Source organism: Rhincodon typus, chromosome 3 (assembly GCF_021869965.1).
Source record: "Rhincodon typus isolate 14 chromosome 3, sRhiTyp1.1, whole genome shotgun sequence".
Lineage (NCBI taxonomy): Eukaryota > Metazoa > Chordata > Chondrichthyes > Orectolobiformes > Rhincodontidae > Rhincodon > Rhincodon typus.
Genome location: NC_063334.1, coordinates 1,508,841 through 1,535,979, shown reverse-complemented (window position 1 = coordinate 1,535,979; position 27,139 = coordinate 1,508,841). Strand labels below are relative to the sequence as shown.

The 27,139-nt window shown below is 42.6% G+C and overlaps 1 protein-coding gene across 1 annotated transcript in view; it reads right to left on the bottom strand.

The window, feature by feature from the left end:
• Positions 1-27,139, bottom strand: part of LOC109935472 (sodium/potassium/calcium exchanger 2) — a 93,578-nt gene that overhangs the window by 23,254 nt on the left and 43,185 nt on the right. Inside the window, exon 6 of the mRNA XM_020534115.2 lies at positions 24,853-24,971. Coding sequence (XP_020389704.2) covers positions 24,853-24,971 — 119 coding nt within the window. The remainder of the gene's footprint in view (positions 1-24,852; positions 24,972-27,139) is intronic.

Below are 27,139 nucleotides of genomic sequence, written 5' to 3'. Positions count from 1 at the left end.
GTGTTCATCCAGCTCTACACCTTGTTATCTCTGTGTTATCTATGAGTTGACTAGTCAGACTCTCTGATGACTAGTTCTAACGAATGATTATCCTGACTTGATAAGTTAATTCTATTTCTCTAAACTGTTGAGTTTTTTTTGGCATTTTTATTTCATATTTTCAGTGTCCACATTCATTTTTTACGCAGTGTTCGACCTGAATTGTTAACCAGCGCAATGGGAGAATTTCACTGACTTTTACAGCTTACACTTTGCGACCTTAAGCATTCACTTCAACCGTCAGAATAATTAAGCAAAATCTAAAATATTGTTCCTGTGCTTGAAATAGACCAACTGTATTCATTAATTGCTATTCATCATGTAGCAATAAAGGGAATATGGTGATTTGCAGAAATTAATCCTCTGCAAAAGAGCAAAACTGTAAATTGCAAAACACCCAAGGTCATCCTTTCATTGTACTTTAACTACTGAAGTCAGACGGTATATTCATTTCTGAATCTGTGGCTGTGGCATCTTTAATTCTGTGAGCAGCCTGCGAGGCTTCCTCATGAGACAGGATGATCTTTGATCTCCAAACTGTTGTTACTGCCTGTGGAAACATTGCCTTGATTCCTGTACTGGGACCAAATGCAGAAACCTTGCTCTAAAAACCAATATTTAAAATTAAATTCCTTCAAAGCAAAAAGATCATCGAGTTTGTGTGGAAGCTGCACAGACAGGGTACATAGTTCTTTCTTCAAATTTCAGATGTCTTCAGCTGCAAGGAGCTACCTTGGCCAGTAAAATAAACCCCATCAGCACGCAGACCAGCCACACCTAGGTAGGACTGAGCTAGAAACATGTTGACCACCTTCACTGGAATAAGGTTAGATTGCAATTCAGATAGACCAGCCAGATGGACTCCTGACCTTTAGAGCTGCCTCAACAGTCAAACCTGGTGTCTCACAAAACTCCATATTCAGGAATCACTGAAACTTTGCAATGACATTTGGGGAATTGTCCAGAAGAGTTCAGAACATTATGTAATCCTTACTTTTTTCGAAGGGAAGAGGACTTTATATGGATACATGTCACTTTGATGAAGTAGATTATTGACATAAGAATCTCAACCCAATTTAAAATTGATGCTGCTTCACCAATTCCACTGGTTGAGGACTGAGAGCCCATATAAGGGAGGGTGAGGGGGCCAAGAGTTATGAGGCAGGTTAGGGGCAATGATGCAGGTTCTCATTTCTCCCAGCACGGATGAACTGCGATGTGATGGTCACAGCACCAGGCAGTGTGCGTGAGTGCTCTTATTGGGCCCACCACTTTCCTGCTCTACCTGGAACCGAGGCCAATGCTAGCATCATGGCTTAAATGGAAAACTCAGTCCCCTATGTCAGACTTAAAATCCTAGAAAATAAATAATGTTTGCATAAATTCTTGACAGGGTCATTTATCCTCTCTCCGTTCACTTTGCTGCTGAGCACTGACGTTAAAGATAGCAGCCACAGCAGGCAAAATTGGGACTGGCATATTAATCTGTCAATAATCAAAACCACGTCAACACTTCAGCTGTTCCCTTGGTGCGTACAGAGTTTACCCCATACCATGTACAGTAGCTCACCGTGAATGCAAAGTTGAGGGTTCTCCATTGACCTCACATCAGATTGACAAAAAAAAATCACAACTGCACTGCCAAACCTTTAATTATATAAACCACGAGGAGTGCAAATCAGCAAGTTGCTGCTAACACTGATGGCCCCAGAGGCTCAGTACTAATTAACACTCCAGTCAGCTGCTTGAAGCCAATCCACCTCATTTTTGTTTCACTGGGAGTTGTTGACTTAAGACAGTTAAGTGTAGATTAGAATGGAGGCCCTGGAGTGTAAGGGGTCTTTTCACTGCACACTGTCCATCCAAAACAACAGACAACAAGCAGAGAGAAATAATAGACGCCACCCAACTGCATCAGACTGCAAACAGTGTGATCTCTGACAGTGTCGTTAAAAAAAATCATCCAACAAACATTACCTGCCCCCTGCAGAGGTGTGTAAAAGAGCGTTGGCAAGTGAGGATTTCCCCCATAATAAGTTCATGTACTTACAGTGCAATACTTTTGGATGGAGCTCAAAAATTTTGATTATCTTTTTAAAATATTTGGGATAATCTTAACCTAAGCTGCTTCCAGGTAATGGATGGATGATTATCAGTCACCTTGTTTAGATCCCCCTCTATTTTTAATCCCCATCAAGGTAAAATGGCCAGAAGATCTAAGGCTTCCAGTTTCCTACCAACTTAATTTGGTTAAAATAACTCCCATTGATTGAAGCAACATTTCACTCTTTTTTGGGGGGAGATGGGCAACATATAGATTGCAATTGCTACATAAAATGGAAACAACATCTCAAACAGTTATCTTGGCAATCTGTACTTAAAGAGATGGTGCTAGCTACAGCAGTTGGCTGGGTAGTCGAAAGGCCCCTTTTTTGAGGTTCTTCATTTGTATGGCAGGCCAGTATCGCAAGGAGCTGTGATAGAAAGCTTGCACCAGCAAAAGCCACTTCTGTCAGCTACCGCACTACCTTATCCCTGTAACCCTGCATCTCCCATGGCCAATCCACCTAACCTCCACACCTTTGGGCTGTGGGAAGAAACCAAGTGCCCGGCAGAAACCCACGCAGACACGGGGAGAATGTGCAAATTCCACACAGACAGTCACCCAAGGGTGGAAGTGAACCTGGGTCCTCGGTGCTGCAAGGTGGCAGTGCTAACCACCGAGCCACTTCGCTGTTCAAGACCTGCAGAAAAATATCACCAGTGGTCCTGGAGAAAATATTAGGAGCGATTTTAACTCTACAGACAGGGCTGAGAACGGATGGGTGAAATTTACCTGGGTGACTCACTTACTGAGCTCCCAACTGGATCAAACCCTCTGTAATTTTGCTCTGCTCCTTGCAGCAAGTGGTCATGTCAGCCACTTAAGGTCGAAAGGAACCTCCTACCAAAATTCCAGGTCAAAGATGCTATTAGGCCTTACTCACTGAGTGCAGTTTTAACTCCACCCTGAGGGAACAAGCAGCGAAACGCAAAAGCAGAAGGCTCAATTTCAGAGAAATTGCTTTTTTTTTCCCCAGAGACCAGGAGGAGCAGGAATGGTCCAAGTGACAGAAGCAGTTTCTGTTGGTTTCAGATTGGTCAACAGCGTAAAGCAGAAAATAAGCCACAAAAAAAAATGCACTGAGAATCTAACCAGCAGTCTACAATGACAAACCAGCCAAACTGTTTCAATATTGCTGCTGCAGTGTAGCTACTGTTCATTAGTGCTGTGGTTTGCTGCATGTGCATTAATCACACAGTGAGTTACTTACTGAAGGTCGATTTTACAGAAGTGTCTAACAACAAACAGGCCCTGGACACCCACAGAAATGTCCTAGGCAATGGTGTGCAGAGCAGTGGAATTAATATCTACACACTGCCTGCAATATCGGGATCTTGAATGCAGATTTTAAAGTGTGTGAAACAGATGCAGTGTGAGATTTCTAGGCCTCGTTTTTGTCATAATTAACCAACTTGCACAGCTACCATCAAACCAAAATTAGCAAAGAGACAAAGGAAGAGGCAGTTGCAGGGAAATATTTATCATAGAGGTTGGTTTAGGAGCTTTTTGAAGACAAAGGGAGAGGCGAGAGGTACATGGATTTACACAGGGGATTCCACTCCTTCACTGTTTTCTAATAAGATCCCATTTTAACACTTGAAAATTAAAATGACCCCAAATGTCAGCAAAGACAAAAGCCATAAAACAGGGCAGTAACATTCAGTGTATAAATAAAGTTCAGATATTTTAAATGCTGATTTATAATAGATCACATAATTAGGAAAATCTACTTATAAAATACTTGGCAAAAATATTTTAGTACCCTGACACACCCCTGTAACCCTGTGTTTCCCATGGCCAATCCACCCAACCTGCACACCTTTGGACTGTGGGAAGAAACCAGAGCACCCAGTGGAAACCTGTACAGACTCAAGCAGAACATGCACAGAGAGTCACCCAAGGATAGAACTGAACGCAGGCCCCTGCCCCTGTGAGGCAGCAGTGCTAACCACTGAGCCACCCTGCCACTCACCCACAAACAGTGGCCCCTTTTTTCTTCCTTGCTTTTGCCAATCCTCCAAACACAGCTAGATCTCTGTTATCATCTCTCTGCACCAGGTGGTGCACAAACATCCCAGGCCCACTCAGCTCATGCTACAGAAAGTGTTCTCTGGACCTCACTGTTCACCTTATGCCGTTTGGCAGAATTGATCCTGTGAGTCCCAGGCATTCATGAGCCCGAATTTGTTCTTTGTTGTCATCCTCCTGGGGTTTGCAATTATTCGTGTGGGTACCACTGACTCTTGTCCTTAAATAGCTTCGGCCACTACCGTCATATGAGGAATACACAAGGGACCAGAAAGATTGTAATGCAGAATTCACAACAGTCTTCAAGAGGTTACAGTAATAGGGATGGCAACACCACACAGAGGTTGAAACACAAAGATAAGAATAGGCCGTAGGCAGCCCATGTGGATCAGTGAGCACAGGGCTGATGGGATCAGAGTTAAAATGGATGAAATGGCTTCTGCATGAGGCTATTCCAGTTGATGCTGTCAAGGCTGCTCACTTCAAGACTGTGTGTACTCATCCTTTAAATTTTGGAGGACAGAGGACTCTCTTCCCCAATTTCAAATTGCAACAGTTGTAACTATCTTCAAGAAGGAAGATAGATCACTCTGTGGAAAATATTAAAGCACTTTCCTCTTGTGCGTAGCAGTGAAAATACTGGCACACATTCTTCTGAATCACCCACTTCCTGTGACTGAGGAGATCCTCCCAGGGACCCATCGTGGCTTTAGACCTTAGAGGAAGCTCTCACTTGGATTTGGTGGGTAACAGAGACCCAGAAAAACGTTGAGAACATCACCAGGAACATTTCATTTCATTCAACCTGACCCAGGCATTTGACTCAGAGAATTGCAAGGCTCTGTGGATTGAGCTGCAAAATCAAATGGCCAGGTGCTGTTTTTTCAAACTTAAATTCCAAAATTTCCAGGCAAAGAAGAAAATGCTTCAAAGATATCCTGAACTGTCCTTGAACCTCAGCAGCATTGACCTCAATGACTCGAAGGAGCTTACAATCAATTGTTCCAAATGGTGTCAACTTGTCCATCAGGCTCCATCACACTTTGTGTCACAATATTCTTAACGACGCAGCAGAGTGCAAATTGGATCCCACAAACCCATGAGATCATAGAATCTCTGCCATGTAGAGCAGGCCATTTGGCCCCTCAGCGACCCTGCAAAGAAGATCCCACCCACCTACTCTATAATCCTGCATTTCCCATGGCTAATCCTCCTAACTTGCACATCTTCAGGCTGTGGGAGGAAACTAGAGCACCCGAAGGAATCCCGCACAGATGCAGGGAAAATACTCAAACTCCGTGCAGTCACCTGAGGGTGGATTCGAACCCAGATCCCTGGCACTGTGAGACAGCACTGCTAACCAATGAGCCACCATGCCACTCTGTGAGATGCTCCTCCCCACATGCCCAGAGATCTGTGGGTCAAGTATCAGGCTGTTCAGGAATATGAAGTCCCATGGCAGAAAAACTGCAACCCTGAATAGACATCCTTCTGATCAAGGGACAACTGATAATGATATGTGCTCACCATCAAAGGCCTGCAGTTACCCAATAAATAGGAACAATATTAATCTGGCTCACTGAAATGGATTCTTAGAGATGTTTTCTCAATTGTGGTGGTCAGTGAAGTTGAAATGCTCTTCTGTAATTGTATTCACAAATGTAAAATGCCAAATGGAATGTATTAATCCTGATGGTAGATTTTAGATTATCATCGAGGGTAACATACTACAATCAGCAGTAAATACACAATACCACGAGCAAGTGGAAGACCAACAGAGAACTATCGTGTCAGAGGCAATGTGAAAGTACATCAGAGTAAATGCCATAATTATAATCAGCAGATCTGCAATTGCACAGCAATCAGAGATTACAGTGGTACCCACAAGGAGATTAACCCCTAGTTGCCTGTGAATTGAGCAATTGGTTCGATATAATATGAAAAGACTGTCCAAATTAACTCCTTGCTTCTAAATTACTTCTGCCAAAACCACAAGCAGGAAAGCATTTCTGAAAGCTTCGCGTGTAGATTTGTTTCTCATGTTAAACTAAATTTACTCTAACTTCATACAATATTTTTCAGATAAATATGCCTCACAGGAATTAGTCAGAATAAATGAATCCAAGGCAAAAGGCTATTAACCAAAGTTAACTCTGCTTATTTTGACTGAGTATGTTGGGTGAGTTATTATGAAAGATGACTACCACTTTCTCAGATAAAGAAATTCAAACGTATGAACATACAAGTTAGGATCAGGGGAGGCCATTTGGCCCCTTCAGCCTGTTCCACCATTTAGCACAGTCATAGCTGACCTGATTTTGGCCTTTACTTGACATTCCTGCTACACCGATAAACTCGGACTTCCTTGTTAGTCAAGTACCTGCTGTATCAATCTCTGCCTTCGAAACATTCAGTGACTCTGCCTCCACTGTTTGCTGAGGCACTGAGTTCCAAACACACTCAACCTGATGCTCCCTCAAAGCTGGCTATCTGTACGAAAACCCAGCCCCTCCAAGGTCCTGTGCACTTGAATGATTTCAGCACACTGGTCACGACCTTGATCTGGGGTGGAAGGGGGTGGTGTGCAGCTCAGGAGGGTCGGGAGAGATGGAGGTGAGTGTATGTTACATTGAAGGAGGTACATTGCTGAGTTCATTGAATCTCCAATGAGTGATAGCCCCAGGAAGAAGAAGCAATCTGTAGTTCCAGTTTAAAAGTTAAAATTGCAAGTGAGTTAAACTGAACGTGGTGTTAGGTACAGGGACTTAGCCGTATTATATAAGTGGTGATTTGGGAGCTGTACCAGGAGTGACATTTCAGGTACTATAGCAAAGCTGTTTTGTTTCTTCTCAATTTATACATGAAAATTCTGGGATTGTACTATTATTATGTCTTTAAAATCTTTGAATTTGTGTTTTAAGTAAATAGAGTCAGAGTTGTATATCACGGAAACAGACTCTTCGGTCCAGCTCATCCATGATGACCAGATATCCTAAATTAACCTTGTCCCATTTGCCAGCATTTGGCCCATATCCCTCTAAACCCTTCCTATTCACATACCCATCCAGATGCCTTTTAAATGTTGTAATTATACCAGCCTCCACCACTTCCTCTGGCAGCTCGTTCCATACATGCGCCACCCTCTGCATGAAAATGTTGCCCCTTAGGTCCCTTTTAAATCTTTCCCCTCTCATGTTAAACCTATGCATTCTAGTTTTGGACTCCCCCACCTCAGGGAAAATGCCTTTGGCTATTCACCCTATCCATGCCCTTCATGATTTTATAAACTTCTATAAGGCCACCCCTCAGCCTCCAATGCTGCAGGGAAAATAGCCCCAGCCTATTCAGCCTCTCCCTGTAGCTCAAGCCCTCCAACCCTGGCAACACCCTTGTAAATCTTTTCTGCACCCTTTCAAGTTTCATAACATCTTTCCTATAGCAGGGAGACCAGAATTGAACACAGCATTCCAAAAGTGACCTTATCAATGTCTTGTATAGCTGCAACATGACCTCCCAACTCCTATAACTTAATGCACTGACCAATAGTTTAGATTATTCTGTTTTGTCTTTGTTCCTTTTGTAATAAACATCTGCTTTACTGATCTGCAGCATTATGTGCTTACATTTCAGCACTTTGACCACTTTGTTCAAGCAGAACAAATAAACATATGATCTACCAAGCCAAGTTCCTGTCTGGGATCTGATTTATCCTGTAATAACATCAGCCTGGATCTTAAAACAAATGTAGTGATTACACTCAAGGGCAAATGAAACACTCATTCACAAATTACACTGCAATTTCATCACAATAATCCTAACTGTTATTTACACAACAAGTCTTGAAATGCTCTTTGGTGCCTAAATTAAATTCTGCCTGATAATAGCAACAAAATGGTCACCATTCTTACCTTGGCCACCAGACACCCAAAGACTGCGCAGAAATAAATTCAGTGAGCTGCATGGAGCAATTGGACTGATTCCCTGATACAGCTCACCGGTCCAGGCCTTAAAGTTCCAGTTGGCTCAGATGCCAAGCTAGTCCACAGGCTTATTCCAGTGGGAAAATGGGAGGAAGCAATCATGAGTGGGGCAGACATGGACTGACAGTGGTCCACAACACTATTGCACCGAGGCAAGTTTATAAGAGCATGTTTGCCTGTGGTTTATTGAACTGCTTCAATAAATCTCCAAACCCAACTGCAGTAATACCTGCAAAAAAATCTACTGATTGGTCATTGGAAGAAAGAAAAAGCAGAACCACTGACAGAGAGAAAAGCTGGCATCATTTTTCAGCTGTGCTCAAAAGCCAGGAAGAGAGAGATAGATTGCGACAAATCAGAGGAAACTTTGTGAAGTGAAGAAGGACCATATACCATTTGACAGTTACGATTTTTGTCTGTAAACCATAGGAAACTGATTTACTGTGTCCTCAGAATAGAAACCATAAACATATTTATACACAATGTGTTTATGACTCTGTTATACTTAATGCACAGGAAACATTCCTCCATCTGCCCTGCCCATTTCACATCCAGATTAGTGCAAACTTTCCAACACAATTTTTTTGTTAAACATACACCAAGGATGTATCAAAGTGTTTAAAATTACAGTAATGAAAATGTGCAGAAATACCTAGCTGTATCTTGATTCAGAACGTAAATGCAATTGTTTTTCAAGAATTATATTTGATTTGAAAGTGAATAGCCATCAAAGCAAGGAGATCACTGGATATTATTTCAACATTAAAATCATAATATAAACAGCCTTGTCCAGTGCAATGTTTTATTTAGTAATAGAATGGAATTTCATGAAAGCAAAAATACAAGAGTGGATTACCTGGTTATGCATAAGAAGTGGGAAGAAATATAACTATTTGTCCAAGCTATCACAATATGAAAACAAGGGGTCGATTTTCACTGACAGTGGATCGTATGTCATTTATAGAATCAGTCTCATTTTAATTCCTTTCACATAATACCCAATAAACAAATAAAAAAGAGCTTTTGGGTCTCCCAGTATGCAGTAACTGCAGATGCTGCAAGGTCACTGCAGTTTTATCTAAAGCTGTCAAGCATACCTGTCAAGTTTGTGGACATTCCACTTAAAATCATTACAGCCCAGGGGCAGGAGGATACTTCAACGCACCGGGACGACAACATCTTTAAAGCAATCGTTAAATTTATAATCACCCTGTGATTAAAATGAATATCTGAAGGCGAAACCAAAGAACTCCCAAAGCCTGAGCAAATCAGCCTAGAAATTCAATGGTGCTGCAGTTGTTTTAGAAGCTTGAAATGGATGCTAGAAGTATGCTGTACGGTGGGCAGTTACGCATATATGCGGAGGAATTGCCCTGTGATGAAGAACACGAACTGGGACGATGGAAGGGCTCTGTCTGTCAGGCTACACTGGGAGATGTTCCCAGAGACGGCCCAGTGGAGTGTGTCCCTCCGGAGGGGTTGAAGGAGTTGCTGGGTCTCTGTAGGCCCAACCAGAGAACTTTGAAATGACAGCCACCTCACCAGGAGGCAAAGGTACTGTTGATTTTGGGAGGGGGAGAGTGACAGCATCTTCATCTCGCGGCGCTCTCTGGAGAGCGAGTCATTAAATTCAATCCAATGAACCACGGCCAAAACTGCCAGACCACCTTTGCGGAAGCCAACCCCTCCCACTGCATGGATGGCAGCAGTTTGCTATGGCTTGGCCGTGGGTCATGTGAGGTAAGGGGTTAAAACCAGATGCCTTGCTTGATCTCCAGTAGTTGCTGAGCTCAGCCCTCACTGGGCTGGGGAGAAAGGGAGCATTGACTACTGGAGAGTTCCTCTGGCATTACCAATGAGCCCACAAATAGATACTCAATTATGTTCATCAGTGAGCCACTGTCAGTGCTCAAAAACACTGTGGAGGTGGGAATGTGTCAGGCCATAGGCTCAATCTTTATTTCTCAGAAACTCCTCGCAGTCCTGCCTTGGAGGCTGTTCCCTCAGGCTGAGAAAGATTAAGCTCATTTTGTGTCATGTATGCATAGCTGTCACACTGGCAGATTGCAAGGATCTGACACAGTGTCCAGGGTAACATGCTCCTATCAGGCAGTTTCAGTTTGCACAGAGTGGGCCTGAACCTTGTTTGATGTCTCTGTTACCAAACTGCTTGGCCTGGAAAGCCAGTGCCGCGTACAGCCTAACTATCAATCCTTAAGCAGACTGCTGCAAATCACTATCAAGAGGGTGAGTTTTGCTGAAATGTGGTACCTGCACATGGAGCCCGGGGGCACTCCCTCTGAGATTCTCATCAAAACGATGGGCAGCCACTGACTACTGCTCCTCCCTCCTGTTGATCACCCTCCCATTTCCTCAAAACAACTTCCTTCCTCTGATCTTCCCACTTCCCTGGTTGTCTGGCATTCCCCTTAATGCCCAACCCCTCTCTCCCCAAAAAGATCTACCTGCTCCCATCAGCAATGCAACCATCCCAAGTACAAACCCACTTTGCGGAATAGCACTGGAAACAAGCAGTTGCTGGCCTGATGATAAACAAGCTCTGAGGTTAGTATCAGACTTCATTCACACTTGCTCAGAGATCTTACTTTGATTTCAGGATCATCATGCTCTGGCCCATTACTTCAAATATTATTCGCATGTGACTAAGTGTATTTGTTTGTGAGCAAGCAATTCTATTAAGCAACAACAAGAGGAATTTTCCAGACACAAACAAAACAGGGTGAGTCATATCTAAATCATGTATAGAACAGCCCGACAGATATTGATGCCACAGTGTCATTGAACGGAATGACTGCTGTATTAACTCCTGGGATTATACAGTACCCTCTGGAAATCACCATTCACTGAATGAGGTCTTCCTTCCCAAACATGGTACAAATACTTCCTTGCACAAAGCCACCTAAGACAACCTCTAATAGGGCTGACATTGGTCAAAGGAACAGAATTCACAGCAGAGCTCTGTGATGACTAAAGTTCTTATAAATTCTATGATGTTGATTTGCACAACAGGAAGAAATATTGCTTGCAGTTTCCTGCACTACACTTTAAATAGCTACATCAAAAATGGCACGGTATATTTACACAATGGCCAGGCCTTTCTGGACCCAATTGGAAAGGGGAGATGGAGATGGGAAAGTGGTGGTGCTCACCTTCCTGCTCCAGCCTCAGATTGTGGTGCAATCTCACACTGTATGGGCAATTTATGGCTGGTAGTGGGGTTTGCTGACCATTCAGCTCCAGTGGACAGCACTAAGGTGGAAGGAAGGGTTGGCAGTATGTTCAAAGGGTTACCAGCACCCAAATCTTGAATTAAAGTGACTGGTTGGAAGCCAGTGACCATCTTGTTAGCCACGGGCCACCTTCATTCAGCATCTGACCTTCAGGCACCATCAGCCTCCAGCTGAGGAACTCCCCCAGTTCAAGACCATCAACTAAACACAACACAGGTAAGGTGCAGGTGTCAATTGCCCCGAGGCAAGGCAGAAACAAGACCTCAGATGGCCCTGCGGTTCAGTGATGACTCCCTGCATGTTTCCCTCCAGACTCTTTGGGCAAAGCAGGACATCATCTTCACCAGGGACAGAAAGAGGAGAAGTCTCTGCCCGACTGAGCAAGCCTGGAGAGAGATCATGGAGGAGTACCTAACCACAGTGCTGTGAGACAGTCAATAACTAGCGTAAGGTTGGGGCCGGTCAAGGACAGTAGTGGGAAGTTGTGCGTGGAGTCCGAAGAGATAGGAGAGGTGCTAAATGCATATTTTTCGTCAGTATTCACACAGGAAAAAGACAATGTAGTCGAGGAGAATACTGAGATACAGTCTATTAGACTAGACGGGATTGAGGTTCATAAGGAGGAGGTGTTAGCAATTCTGGAAGGTGTGAAAATAGATAAGTCCCCTGGGCCGGATGGGATTTATCCTAGGATTCTGTGGGAATCTAGAGAGGAGATTGCAGAGCCTTTGGCTTTGATCTTTATGTCGTCATTGTCTTCAGGAATAGTGCCAGAAGACTGGAGACTAGCAAATGTTGTCCCCTTGTTCAAGAAGGGGAGTAGAGACAACCCTGGTAATTATAGACCAGTGAGCCTTACTTCGGTTGTGGGTAAAGTGTTGGAAAGGATTATAAGAGATAGGATTTATAATCATCTAGAAAGAAATAATTTGATTAGGGATAGTCAACACGGTTTTGTGAAGGGTAGGTCGTGCCTCACAAACCTTATTGAGTTCTTCGAGAAGGTGACCAAACAGGTGGATGAGGGTAAAGCGGTTGATGTGGTGTATATGGATTTCAGTAAAGCGTTTGATAAGGTTCCCCATGGTAGGCTATTGCAGAAAATACGGAGGCATGGGATTGAGGGTGATTTAGCGGTTTGGATCAGAAATTGGCTAGCTGTAAGAAGACAGAGGGTGGTGGTTGATGGGAAATGTTCATCCTGGAGTTCAGTTACTAGTGGTGTACCTCAAGGATCTGTTTTGGGGCCACTGCTGTTTGTCATTTTTATAAATGACCTGGATGAGGGCGTAGAAGGATGGGTTAGTAAATTTGCGGATACACCAAAGTTGGTGGAGTTGTGGATAGTGCGGAAGGATGTTGCAGGTTACAGAGGGACATAGATAAGCTGCAGAGCTGGGCTGAGAGGTGGCAAATGGAGTTTAATGCGGAAAAGTGTGAGGTGATTCACTTTGGAAGGAGTAACAGGAATACAGAGTACTAGGCTAATGGTAAGATTCTTGGTAGTGTGGATGAGCAGAAAGATCTCGGTGTCCATGTGCATAGATCACTGAAAGTTGCCACCCAGGTTGATAGCGTTGTTAAGAAGGCGTACGGTATGTTAGGTTTTATTGGTAGAGGGATTGAGTTTCGGAGCCATGAGGTCATGTTGCAGCTGTACAAAACTCTGGTGCGGCCACACTTGGAGCATTGCGTACAGTTCTGGTCACCGCATTATAGGAAGGATGTGGAAGCATTGGAAAGGGTGCAGAGAAGATTTACCAGGATGTTGCCTGGTATGGAGGGAAGGTCTTATGAGGAAAGGCTGAGGGTCTTGAGGCTGTTTTTGTTAGAGAGAAGAAGGTTAAGAGGTGACTTGATAGAGACATACAAGATGATCAGAGGATTAGATAGGGTGGACAGTGGAAGCCTTTTTCCTTGAATGGTGATGGCTAGCACGAGGGGACATAGCTTTAAATTGAGTGGTGATAGATATAGGACAGATGTCAGAGGTAGGTTCTTTACTCAGAGAGTAGTAAGGGCGTGGAATGCCCTGCCTGCAAAAATAGTAGACTCGCCAACTTTAAGGGCATTTAAATGGTCATTGGATAAACATATGGATGATAATGGAATAGTTTAGGTTAGATGGGCTTCAGACTGGTTTCACAGGTCGGCGCAACATCGAGGGCCGAAGGGCCTGTACTGCGCTGTAATGTTCTATGTTCTATGTTCTATGTTCTATGACCTTCTCTGCTCACCAGTAGAGTGAGATACCTCAATCCCCTTACAAAATGTTTAAGTATGACGATGTAGATGCATGGGAGGGTGAACCTTACCCATGGTGGTACCCATTGATAGAGGGAGGCAGTTGCTTCTCCGGAGAAACCAGAATGGTCAATAATTCCATTAGCCAATAACCATGAAAAGTGAGTGGACATTGGTAGTGACTGTACTAGTGCCAACACATTATCTTTCTCTCTTTCTGGAGGAGAAGCAGTAGCTACGTTGTAGGACGTAGGATAAATCAAGAGATAATCAGGGCTACTTAAAAAAAAGGCCGTACATTAATTATGGGTGTCTTTTATCAAATTCACAGAGTGCATTCCAGAAAGTATCCAAGACCAATTTGCAGATTCAACCAGGGAGCAGGCTATTTTGGATCTGGTGATGTATAACAAGGCAGGTTTAATAAACGATGAGAAAGTAAAAGATTCCCTCGAAAATAGTGAACATAACATGGTAGGATTTAATATTAAGTTTGAGAAGGAGAAATTTGGACCAGATACAACTTACATAATAATATTTACAAAGGAATGGGGACATATTTGTTTGGGGTTGACTGGGCAATGCATTCAGCAGCAAAGATTCTTGACAAACAATGGCAGATATTTAAGATAATTGTTAATGAATCACAATAAAGGTAGATCCCAGAGAAAAAGAAGGATTCTAAGGAGTGCAAAAGCCAACCAGGGTTAATGAGAGAAACTGAACATAGCATCAACTTGAAAGATAAAAAACTGCAGCAAAGATTAATGGTAAAACAGAAGATTAGGAACATCTTAAAACAAACAAAGGTTGACCAAGATAAACAGGGGAAAAATAAACTTTGCTGGTAAACTCGTAATGTCAAGATAGATAGGAGGAGCTTAAAAATATAAAAATGAAGACAAGCGCAAAAGTGATCATGGGCCTCAGAGTTGAGGTTGGGAAATAATTATGGGAAACCAGGAAATGTTCAAGAAAAATGCAGAGAGCAGCAACAAGCTCCCATAAATGACCTTCTTTGACCTCACAAAGGCCTTTTCTTGCCAAGTGGGAGGAATTACAGAGCGTCCTCATTAAATTTGGCTACCTGTAGAAATTTGTCACTCTTCTCTGTGGACTACATGACAACATGCAAACCATGATCCTCACCAATGGATCAACTACAGGCCCCATAAATGTGCAAACTGGAGTCAAGCCATGCTGAGTCATTGCAACAACGCTCTTTTCCTTCTTCCTTGCTGTAACACACCACCTCTTATCTATGGAGCTTCCCACTGAGATGATGCTTCTCCACAGGATGAGTTGGAAACTGTTCAACCTGCAACACCTTCAGTCCAGATCCAAGACCATCCCTACTTCTCTCATCGAGCTACGGTATGTAGATGATACCTGTGTGTGCACACTCAAAGCCCGAGTTCCAAGCCAGTGGTGATGCATTCAAAGAGGCAGCTGAGAGAAATAGGCCTTAGGCTAAACATCCAAAAGACGAAGGTCCTTAATCAGACTTCTCCTTTGACTATCAAAGTCCATGGAGAGCTGCTGGAACACATGGATCAATTCTGATACCTTGGGAGTGATGAAATTAAGCATCATCTCCAGTGCACCAGCCTCTGGCCATCTGAGGAACAGAGGGTTTGATGACAAAGACATTAAGCCCGACACCAAACTCTACTGGGCAGCAGTGCTCCTCTTCCTTTCATCTATGTAAAAGGCATGTGGATGCATAGCAGATACTTCAACTTCTGAGAAACATTACCAATGGTTAGTCCACAATGATCCTGCAAATTGACTGTTGGAATAGGCAGTCCAGCATCAGTGTCTTCTTTCAGACCAACATCACCAGTATCTAGGATCTAGTTATGACCAATCAGCTGTACTCGGAAGACCACATCATCCAAGGACCCAAAATGCACTCTTGATCACGGCTAGTGGTTACCAGGAAGGCAGCTTTCCTGAAAATATGCAATATCCTCCACCAACACATGAAAAACTCTTCCCAAGATCTGAAGAAGCACCAGTGAAGATGCCAACCAACTCAAATATCTCCAGCAAGCCCAGGTAGAGGCCAAACACAGGCAGTGAAAAGCATGTGAGAAATTAAGCACCCCCAGCCACCTCTTTAAACACCAGCTGCCTAGTGCATGCGGATCCAGCACTGGATGTGAATTAACCTCAGGATCAACGATTCTGCTGTGGAAGTCATCCTCAGTCCCAAGGGACTGCCTAAGATGATGATGAATTTTGTCCCAAATTATTATGTCTAGAAATTTCTGTACAGAAGTTCACAAGTGATGAGTCTGCAGTTACTCGGCTTATTTGTTACACCATTTTTTGAACAAAGACATAACATTTGCCGTTCTCTAGTCCTCTGGCTCTATCCCAGAAGTTAAGGAAAACCAAAAGTTATTGCTGGCACTTCTGCAATTACTATTCTCGATACCATCATTGGATTCATTTCACATGATCTGAATGCCTCGCCAATTTTAAGCACAAACAGCTCATCAAGTACCTCCTTATCAATTATATCAAGCCCTCCTACAGACTGAACTTCCACCCTTTACCACCATGGGGTGGATAGCATCTTCCTCCTCGGTGAAGACACATGCAAACTTTTCATTGAACACATCAGTCATGTCCTCCATGTGTAAATCCCATTCTGTTCCCCTAATTAACCCCTATCTTCCTTTTACCATCATTTTGTTATTTATATGCCTTGGAATTCCATTTTCTATGTTAGCTGACAGCCTCTCCTTGTCCCTTCTTTGCTTCTGTTGATTGCTTTTTCACCATTCCTTTAAAACTTATATTTTTAGCCTGGTTCTCTATTGTAACAAAAGTACACTTTATCTTTTTTATCCCCTAATCATAATTTCCACATCTTGTGTCAACCTGGATGCTCTGGATTTGTTGGTGCTGCCTTTCCTTTTTGGAGGATTATGCCCAATCCAGCCTTTCTTTGAAGGGTAGCCCATTGTACATCTGCCAACTTTTCCTACCAACCCTATGGCTCTGGCTTTATTTGACCCAGATCCATTCTTACTCCTTGGAAGTTGATTTTCCCGCTGTTCCAACCTGTTACCGGTGACAGCTCAGCCAGAGCCATTGCTCTGAGCGAACTCTTGCCTTCTTCCTCTGCTTTGTCCATAGCCTGGCTTGTCTTATTGACTCATGCTGTCCTACTCTGGGCTATCAGCAGTGGCAGAATTGTATTGAACCAGGATCTGTAACCCATTGGCACAGAATATCCCATGTTTGAACACTAGTTCAATGGCTAGTGCAGCAGGAGATACCAGGAGCAACATGAGACACACGTAAACATGAGGATTCTTCATGAACTGCACATTGTCGTGGACAGGGAGCTCTGAACTTAGAGCAGAGGCAGTGATTTTTGTGAGGATTTTTGTGCAGCTAGGTGGCTGAATCATTAAGGGTCATTTCAACAGAAGTTGCGTACATAAGTGCCTCCTTTGCCTTCAAGCCTCCTTGATGCAGCTCATGGGACCTTCCATACCTGAAAAAATGCTGCAGCTCCTCATCAGCTTCCTCATCTGAGGAAGTCATGTGCTTTTTGTCATGAACAGTCTGGGTTTAACCCCTCTGCAGTATTGGGTTGTGCAAAGTGCAACCTACCTCCCATCATTTCAGAGACCCTTGTTGGGAATACAGAACGGGGCAATCACCTGATTAGTCCAGATCTCTAAATCCCATTTTAAGGAGCCATATGGTCCCTTGGTCGGAGGATCAGTGTGTAGCATGGCTCATGACTCTGACCCCATCCTTGATTTTGACACCCGCGGCAACAGCTAATCTTCATGGCCAGAAGCTATTGATCCTCACGTTTGCAGAAGGGGAGCTATGGCATCTTGGGGAATATTGGAAAATGAGAGTCTCGCGAGTGGTCCCACAAAAACAAGAACATACCTGCAGGAATAGCTGGAAGTGGTCACAAATGAATTGGATGCTGTGGAAGTAGAATCCCTTCAAGTTACTGTGAGTCAATGGTGTATACTGTGAGATCTTGCACCTGGGAGAATCCAGTTCTGGAGTCAAAGCCTCTGTTGCTCTGCCTAACTGGCCATATCAGTTTGGTAATAAATGCTGTACACCTCCATGGCAGCTCTGTGATGAACCTGTGTTGTAGAATTTCGGCGTCACAGTGACCTTGAAAATCCCTGGCATCCAACAATAAATCCAGAGCTCACTTTCCCTACCATACATCTCCCACAGCCTCTTGGGAGAGGCACAACTGCTCCGATATCAGGAAGGATCTCATCTCCTCGATGGTCTCTGCCCGTGGCATTTTCTGGGGCATTATGCTCATTTTGCCCCTTTACGAAGCTGAGTCTGCTGTTGCCGCTGTTGGGATCCCTTGAGCTGCTCCTCCCTCTCTCCCTCTCGGGTTCTCCTCCTGCCTGGATGAACCTCCTCTGGAATGTACGATGCCTTTGCTACCTGAGCATGGCCTGCATAATGACAGCATCCTTCCTGAGGCAGCAGAAACACAACCTCCCCCACTTCCGGTCCTCCACTCCTCTCCATCAAGAGCCCTGGACCTTGACCCTAATTGAATCGCTGCCCTACTCCTTCTTGACAATGAAAATGGAGCAGCCATTCCACACAGGGTCAAGTCCGCAGTGAGACCAGCAGTCGCTTCCCTTGAAAAGCTGCCGAGTCTCTGGTGCTGTGCGAACCATGGGCTAACCAGAAAATCCGAAAGGTCCCGTAAAATCAGGTTTAATTGCCTCCTTAATCATCCAAATTACAGTTTAATTGCTCATTTTCGAAACATGAGCGTCGTCTCCTTGCAGTTTTCCATTTATCATGGAATTACATTCAGGCATGTCGACGTTGAGGTCTGACCCAACACCACCTGACATGATTCTAAAATCACTCCACCTTCTTCCCAGTAAAATCCCAGCCGTAATTCAAAGTTTTATTCAGTTGCAAAAAGAATTTCCAAATCTTACGAATAAACATAATAGATGGTGGTTGAAATTAAATTGGCCTGATAGATTTCTCCTGGTGGGAAATTCAGGAGAATACCTGCAACGTTGACTTTGGAAAAGCGCCTTAAGAATGAGACAAGTACAACTGCGTTGGTAGTTCTGCTCTGAGTAACACTTAAATCTAACATGCATAGAGGAGGAGATGGGAGTCGAGAGCTGTACTGTTAAAAAGTGATGTGATGGAAAAGCTTCAGCACCATTTTGATAAATGATTTTATCCTTGTAAAAACGGTAGGTGCAGGCTTGCCATGAATGCTGTCTAATGTATCACTGTCCTTCAGTAAAAGTATGTCCGAAGAACCAGCAAGGAGCATGAGTTACTGTAGATCAGGGATGAGTATAGTAGACAGCTCTGAGAGTGGCAGCAGCCTGAATAATAAAGAGACTGGTACTAATATTACAGCAAAATCACAAATGTTATACTATGAATGAGAATATTAAGATTATGATAAATATTCATATGTTCTGATAACCTAATTAAGTTAGCTTTCTACAGCTCATTAATTATTGTTCAGATATTGCTTTCTTTTACCTAAGCAGAACCTCAGGTTTGAGAATGCCTTGACTCCTGATGATTTGTTGGATTGCGAGATGCCAATAATCTGCAGGGAAGCTGGTGCTTGGAGGGCTGGGTAGATGAGTCTTACAAATGCCTCAACTTTGCCTCTGCGCGTTCCTGATAAAATCACTCCATATTTTTGGCGCCTTCTTGAGTGACCCTTCTCCATTTTAGTCAGTCGCACCACATTAGGTTGCCCTATGAGTCAACAGGTCTATTGGAACTCTTCAGGGATGCTTTGAAGATATCCCGATTGTCTGTTATCTAGTTTTACCAGGGGCTTCTTGATGGTGCATTTAGTGAAATCCAGCACAAGGGCAGTTACTTTAACCTCACCCAGAAATCAGCATTTTAGTGTACGTTTAGGCCAAGGCAATATGAGGTCTGGAGCCAAGTGGTCTTGACAGAATTTAAATTAAGCATCAGTGAGCCAATGATTAGTAAGGATGCTTTGTACCAATGTTGATAATACCTTTCTATCAGTCTGTTGATGATTAAGAGTGAACCAAGAGAGTCAGATTTGAGTAGTCTTTCCTTCAGTGGACAGGACAAAATGGCCAATTGTCATGAGGGATAAATGCCAGTGTTGGCGCCTTCTTGAGTGACCCTTCTCCATTTTAGTCAGTCACACCCACCACATTAGGTTGCCCTATGAGTCAACAGGTCTATTGGAACTCTTCAGGGATGCTGTTGTTGTTGTGCTGTAACCAACCCCGCCTCTTTGACCTGTCTGTCTCCTCTCCACCTATCTTCTCCTCTATCCATCCGCCTCCCCCTCTCTCCCTATTTATTTCAGGACCCCCTTCCCCTCCCCCATTTCTGAAGAAGGGTCTAGGCCCGAAACGTCAGCCTTCCTGCTCCTCTGATGCTGCTTGGCCTGCTGTGTTCATCCAGCTCTACACCTTGTTATCAAGGATTCTCCAGCATCTGCAGTTCCTACTATCTCTGAAACAGCTTAGCAACAGCCGCTGTCTTTGGATGAAAATCCTGGAATTCCTTATTCCTGGATTGCTACAACAAGATAGCAGCCCATTACCAGCAGTGATAAGTGCTGAATTTGTTCATGTGCCAAGAATGAATAAAACAAATTTTAAAGACTCCTGAATTATATTCCCTTCTATAAAGAAGATTGTAACAAAATAACAAACTCTGGCCAATTTGGCACTATTTTAGTATATGCAACATCCAACTTTGTAAAGCATGTACAAATACAATGGTGTCAACTTGCATCTAGGCTGCCTCTTCAGTGCAGTCCTATCAAATGAGGTATGAAAGTGAGACTCCATTGGACAAAGTACTTGACAAACTAATGGGACTAAATGCAGGCATATCACAGACCCAGATGGCCTGTCTCCAATGGCTTTAAAGGAAGTGGCTGCAGAAACAGTGGTCTATTTATTCCAGAGTTCACTGGATTTTGGGAGAGAACCAGCAGATTGGAAAAGTGCCAATATGATGCCCCGTTCAATGAAAACAGAGACAAAAAGCAGGAAACTATAGGCACCAGCCTATCATCTATCACCGGGAGAATACTGGAGTCCATTATTAAAGTAGAAATAGCAGGACATTCGGAAAACAAAACTTAACAAAATCAGTCAGCATCATTTTGTGAAAGAAAAGTCATGACTGACAAATTAACGAGAGTTCTTTGAGTATACAACACGCAGAGTTAATAAAGATGAACCAGTAAATTTACCGTACTTAGATTTCCAGAAGGCCATTCAATAAAGTGCCACGTGGAAGGTTATTGTGCAACACAGGAGTTCATGATATTAGGGCTAATGTATCAGCATGGATTGAGGATTGATTACCACACAGAAAACAGAGTTGGGATTAATGGGTCTTGAAAGATGTAACTAATGGAGTGTCAAAAGAATCAGTTCTAGGGCCTCAATTACTACTGTCCTTACTAATGACTTGGAGGAGAGGGCAGAGAGGAATGTATCCAAATTTGTTAATGATGTAATAAAAAGGTAGGAGGACATATTGTGACAAGGACATAAGAAATCTACAGGATATAGATAGGTTTAGTGAGTGGACAAAAACTTGGCAGGTGGAGTTTAATGTAGGAAAATGACAGTTCGTGCACTTTAGCAGGAAGAATCAAAGATTAGACAATTACTTAAATATAGAAAGACTCCAAAACATGCAATGCAGAGGGGTCTGGGTGTTCTTATGTATGAAACACAAAACATAAGCTATGCAGGCGCAGCAAGTAATTAAGAAGACAAATGGAATTTTTATTCATTGCTTTATTATTAACACGTGGAATTTAAACACAGGGCAGTTTTGTTACAACTTTAGAGGGCATTATTGAGGCGGCACCTGCAGTACTGTGTATAGTTTTGGTGTCAATATGCAAGAAAGTTAAACTACACCAATGTCAATACAAAGGAAATTCACTCGGCCGATACCTGAGATGAAGGGTTTGATGTATCATAGAGGTAGACAGGTTAGGCTTTTATGAATTCGAGTTTAGAAGGGTAAGGAATGATTTCAATGAAACATTAAAGATACTAAGGGGGCTTGAGAAAACATTTCCACTAGTTGGAGAATGTCGAACTATAGCGGAAATAGTTTCATAATAAGGAGGCACTCATTTAAAACTGAGATGTGAAAGAATTTCTTCTCCCAGACAGTCATGAATGTTTTGAATTCTCTATCCCAGAGAGTTGTGGAGGTGAGATCACTGAAAATATTAAAAACAAAGGTAGATAGATTTTTGAGGGCAATGAGGAGCTGAGACATGGGCAGAGCAGCCATAAAGTAGTAGAACAATGGGCTGAATGGTCCACTGTTTCTTGTTATGTTCTTATGTTCACTTACCTGTTTGCTGAATTTGAAACATTCACAATTATATTTAATGAAGTGAATTCTCCCCATGGCCTGGCAATGTTTCTCCCTCAAACACAATGATTAAAAACAGATTAAATGGTCAATCATTTAACCTTCTGTCCTTGAGAATTTGCTGTGTAAAAATTGCCTAACATCTGCTTGAACATCAAAGTAACAGTACTTTAAGTGGTTTACCCTACAATGGAAGTCAAAATAGTTGCTAGAGATTGAATCATTGAGAGAGGGAAATATGGAAAATGTTTAAAATGGCAAAATTTAATGCTTAAGTTCTGAAGAACAGTCACAGTGGATTTGAAACACTTTTGCTCTCCACAATTGCCACCAAACCTGAGACTTTACAGCATTTAGTTTTTGTTCTCAGATCTCCAATACCTGCAGCATTGGAATTATTTTAATACTTCATTGTTTTTTCAAATGGCCTTTCCTGAAGAGATAGTAATGAAGGTAGTCTAAATACATATCTGTATCATTAAGGCTGTTAAAATTGAATCAGAGATAGTAGGAACCGCAGATGCTGGAGAATCCGAGACTTAAGGTTGGGGTGGAAGGTGTTAGTGAAGTGTATGAACTGTTCGAGCTCCTCGTGGGAGCACGAGGCGGCGCCGATACTCTCCACCTATCCTCTCCTCTATCCCTCTTCTATCCGCCTCCCACTCTCTCCCTATTTATTTCAAAACCCCCTTCCCCTCCCCCTTTTCTGATGAAGGGTCTAGGCCCGAAACGTCAGCCTCTCTGCTCCTATGATGCTGCTTGGCCTGCTGTGTACATCCAGCTCTGCACCTTGTTGTCTCTCATTAAGGCTGTAACAGTTTGCAATTCAACAAAACTCATTCAGTTGCCTGGGTAACCTAATTGACAAGCAACAAGATGTCATAAGTAATGAGGCTGTTTTTGGCATTAACAATCAATTTGTTTCTGTACCATGATTGACCAGATTCTGGTAGAATTCAATCCGTTGTGACAATGTGTGTTTCTTGACGATCTTCAATAGGTAAATTGTAAGAACTTAATTGATCTTTAACAAATCACCTCTATTTTCAGGAAGTTCATCCATGGGGTCAAATTAGGAGTTCCACCAATATAGACATTGACACATCTGCAAAGCATGGAGTAAATGGGCGTTTTTCTTTTTCCCAAGGATTTTTATCCAGATACTGGGAAACCTAAAATGCATTCTGTCCAAAGTGATTGCTATTTCTACCAGGAAAATAGATCGGGGGTATCAATAGTTGGCTATTTTAAATTATGAAGAGTATTCTATTGAGCATCACCAAGGAACATCATTCAGGGAAACGTGTTTTAATAAAAACAACTGCAGCATATTCATATTAAAAAACAAACAGACATACAAAATCCAATCATATCAGTGCATTGCATTTACGGTAGATCCATTAGCTCTTTCACTTGTCAGTTCTATTTACATATTGGCATGAGCTTTCATCAAGATGGAGAGCAACTTTGTTATTATAAAAATAGTCCAGAGTGAAGCGATGTGATAGGGAAGGGTAGCAATGGAGGTATATTATAAATAGTTTATGAAAGTAACTATGTAGTTTCTTCCTGCTTTGTGCATGTCAGACCCGGTAAGAGAAGATATACAGTTTCTGCAGAACTTGGAAAATGTCACTTTTGGATATTGTTCTGGGACACCTTCAAGATTGTTAATTGTTAAAGACGTGCATAAAATGTGCATGAAGCCACTGCAGCTGTCAATACATTTAAACTGTCTGCCATTTAAACATTTGGAAAAAAAGGCTGTAGTGTTAAAAGAAGATCAGTGCTTGCTATTTAATGTCTATTGACATGGTTTGAGGGCTATCATTACAGGTTTATTGCCAAATGACTGATTTCACAATCTTTCATTTTAACAGTGGGGTGCACGTCATTTCATAATTTGACAGCTCCAAGCAGTTTTTGTAAAAGTTTTGAAATGGGACTATGAATTGCAATGCTTATTTTTAACTTGGGTTTAAAGGATGTTGAACAGAATGAGTGGATTTTCTAAATAAATGACCATTTTTATAAAATATGGTGAATTCTTCAATATACACGAGGTGATCCCATCTTATTTCAGCACACATCTTGGGTGAATTGTCATAGCAGGTGTGTAGCAAAGGGTTATTAGTGTGGGAACATGGGCTGACATCTGTTGACGCAGGGCGGGTAGATGGCATTTTTTGGCATGGATGGCATTAAGAGCCATAGGGGCAGATGGAGGACAACATACAGCATGGATTGGCATGATTAGCACATGGGGAACTTATTGGAAGATAGATGAGGATTGAGGGCTTGCTTTTGTTTTATTGCATTTTTTCATGGCTTTTACAAAGTATCAGTGCATCAAAGGCCACTGCAGCCCCTGTTCGCTCTCTGGGGTCACCCCACATGACTCACATAAAACCTGCTGTCCTCCAGAACAACAATCCTTTCTTCCAGGCATCTGAATTACGCTTGTGGAGCTCGGAATTGTCCTGACTCTGCACTTCCAACTCAGGAGCTAAAATTCAGGCCACGGTGTCTCAGCGATGTTATTCTCAAGGAGAGCTTTAGTTGGATAATGCCAGCAATTTATTCTTCCAATTGTTTAAATTATCACTGAAAATGTTGGTAACCACCTTCCACCTCTCACAGGAACCCATTACCCCACCAATGCCCAGCCTTTAGCAAATGCGTCAATTCAAAAGTAAATCGAGAATAAAGCTGAATCTTGCCTTGTGCTGAACGATAGATACTCAACTTCTGCTCATCCAGAAGATCCCAAAATGCTTCTTGATATGACACATACCTGTCCTGCTGTAACTTCTGCTCCACTGGGTAGGCTTCCATTCTGCACTGCTGGGGGAGAATCCTTTGGAGGTGTCACTTCAACCTCCACATTGGCTGTATTTGGCAGCTCTACTTTATCTGCAAGGACAGGGGAGAGAGAAAATGTCGAACTGATGAGAAAATGAAAGACTCAAACCACAGGAGGGGAAACTGCAAAACCACAAGCTGTTTTATAAAAAAAAATATAGATTTACTTTCCACACCAACTATTGCAGCTTTCACATAATCCAAATTTCCACACTGTATTTACGGTAGATAGAGACATCCCCAAGAATCACTTTCTTTCATATATTATTTCCAACAGGTCCACAGAGGTCAGCAGCCTCCAAACCAAATAACATGGGCAAGGACATGCTCCATGTCCATTTATATTAATGGCTCAGCAAGGTGCCCCAGCGCAATATTCTACCAGTCAATATATGAATCACCCAGCTTTCATGAATGTAGATAGCAATTAGTGCACAGAGATGTACCTACTAGTAAATCCATTCTTATTTCACATTTACACAGTGAACCTACGTGCTCCTAATAAAGGGAATATTTTATGCTAATATCAGTGTTGCACAATTGCTTTAAAACTTAAATCATCCGCAACTCCAAACACCCAATTCTGCCCTCTATAAGGTGAATAGCCAAGGTCTTTTTTCCGACGGTAGTGGAGTCCAAAACTAGAGGGCACAGGTTTAAGGTGAGAGGGGAAAGATCTAAAAGGAACCTAAGGGGCAACTTTGTCACGCAGAGGATTGTGTGTGTATGGAAAGAGCTGTCACAGGAAGTGGTCCAAGCTGGTACAATTATAGCATTTAATAGACATTTGGACGGGCAAATGAAATGGAAGGGTTTAGAGGGATTTGGGCCAAATGCAGGCAAATTGGACTAGTTAAGTTTAGAATACCTGGTCGGGATGGACAAGTTGGACTGAAGGGTCTGTTTCCGTGCTGTATGACTCTATGACTCTACATCATACTGAAGTTTAATACTGATGCATTTTGAAAATTCAAGTAAAACAAAAATGAAATTGAATCTCTGCTGGTTTTCCAAAATATCATTGTCTTATACATTTCAAATCCTTCCCCTTCTTCACTAAGCCAAATGACCCTCACATCTTTTCACTGCACAACATTCCCTGGTCAATGGACCAGACAGATGGTTCGATCCTGGGACATTAACAGCTGTTTTGGCATATCCTTCCTCTGCCATCATACAAATCAGGGCATTTAACAAGGACAATAGTTAATAAGCAGGAAGAGAAGGTAGGTTGGAAAGGAAATAATAGATTTCATTCTCTGTTAAGTGTAATCCTGTGAAAATATTTTCATGGATGAATTACATCGTAGAGTGCGCCTCCACATAAACTTTTCTTCATCCTTAATTTAAAATTGTTTGACCTTCAACTGTCAATCCAAGTTCAGGGCTCAGCCAAGTTGGCAAATGTGTGCTTGAATGTGTATGGCAAAACAACAGGTTCCTCCACCTGGCTACTATTTACAAGAAAATTGCTTAATAGATCATCGAAAAACATTTTTAGATTTCTAGATGAAACAAGAGATTTATTTCATCGGAAAAAAACCCACCGTTGACCAGTTTGGAGTTACCGTCCTTTTTATGCCATGTCATTAAGTCTTTGTCATATTCAGAATCTTAAAGAGGATTGCACCCTATAGAACTTCTGGAGCTGCCTCTACTTAAAAATGGGCATTGGTGAACCTCACTGAGGGGCTACTAAGGGAGTCAGGTGACCTTTGCAGTTTTAACACAGCAATTGGAAAGTCATGAATTGGATAATAATAGAGTGGCAGTCTCTCCCTTTAAATGAACATGTCTAAACAACAGTCCTTTGTCAAATTTCACATTTGGTATTATCAAAGTTTACTGGAAAAGCTAAGAGACAATGGACACAAAGGGATAGTGGGAACTGCAGATGCTGGAGAATCTGAGATAACAAGGTGTAAAGCTGGATGAACACAGCAGGCCAAGCAGCATCAGAGGAGCAGGAAGGCTGATGTTTCGGGCCTAGACCCTTCTTCAGAAATGGGGGAGGGGAAGGGAGTTCTGAAATAAATAGGGAGAGAGGGGGAGGCGGATAGAAGATGGATAAAGGAGAAGATAGGTGGAGAGGAGACAGACAGGTCAAAGAGGCGGGGACGGAGCCAGTAAAGGTGAGTGTAGGTGGGGAGGTAGGGACGAGATAGGTCAGTCCAGGGAGGACGGACAGGTCAAGGGGGCGGGATGAGGTTAGTAGGCAG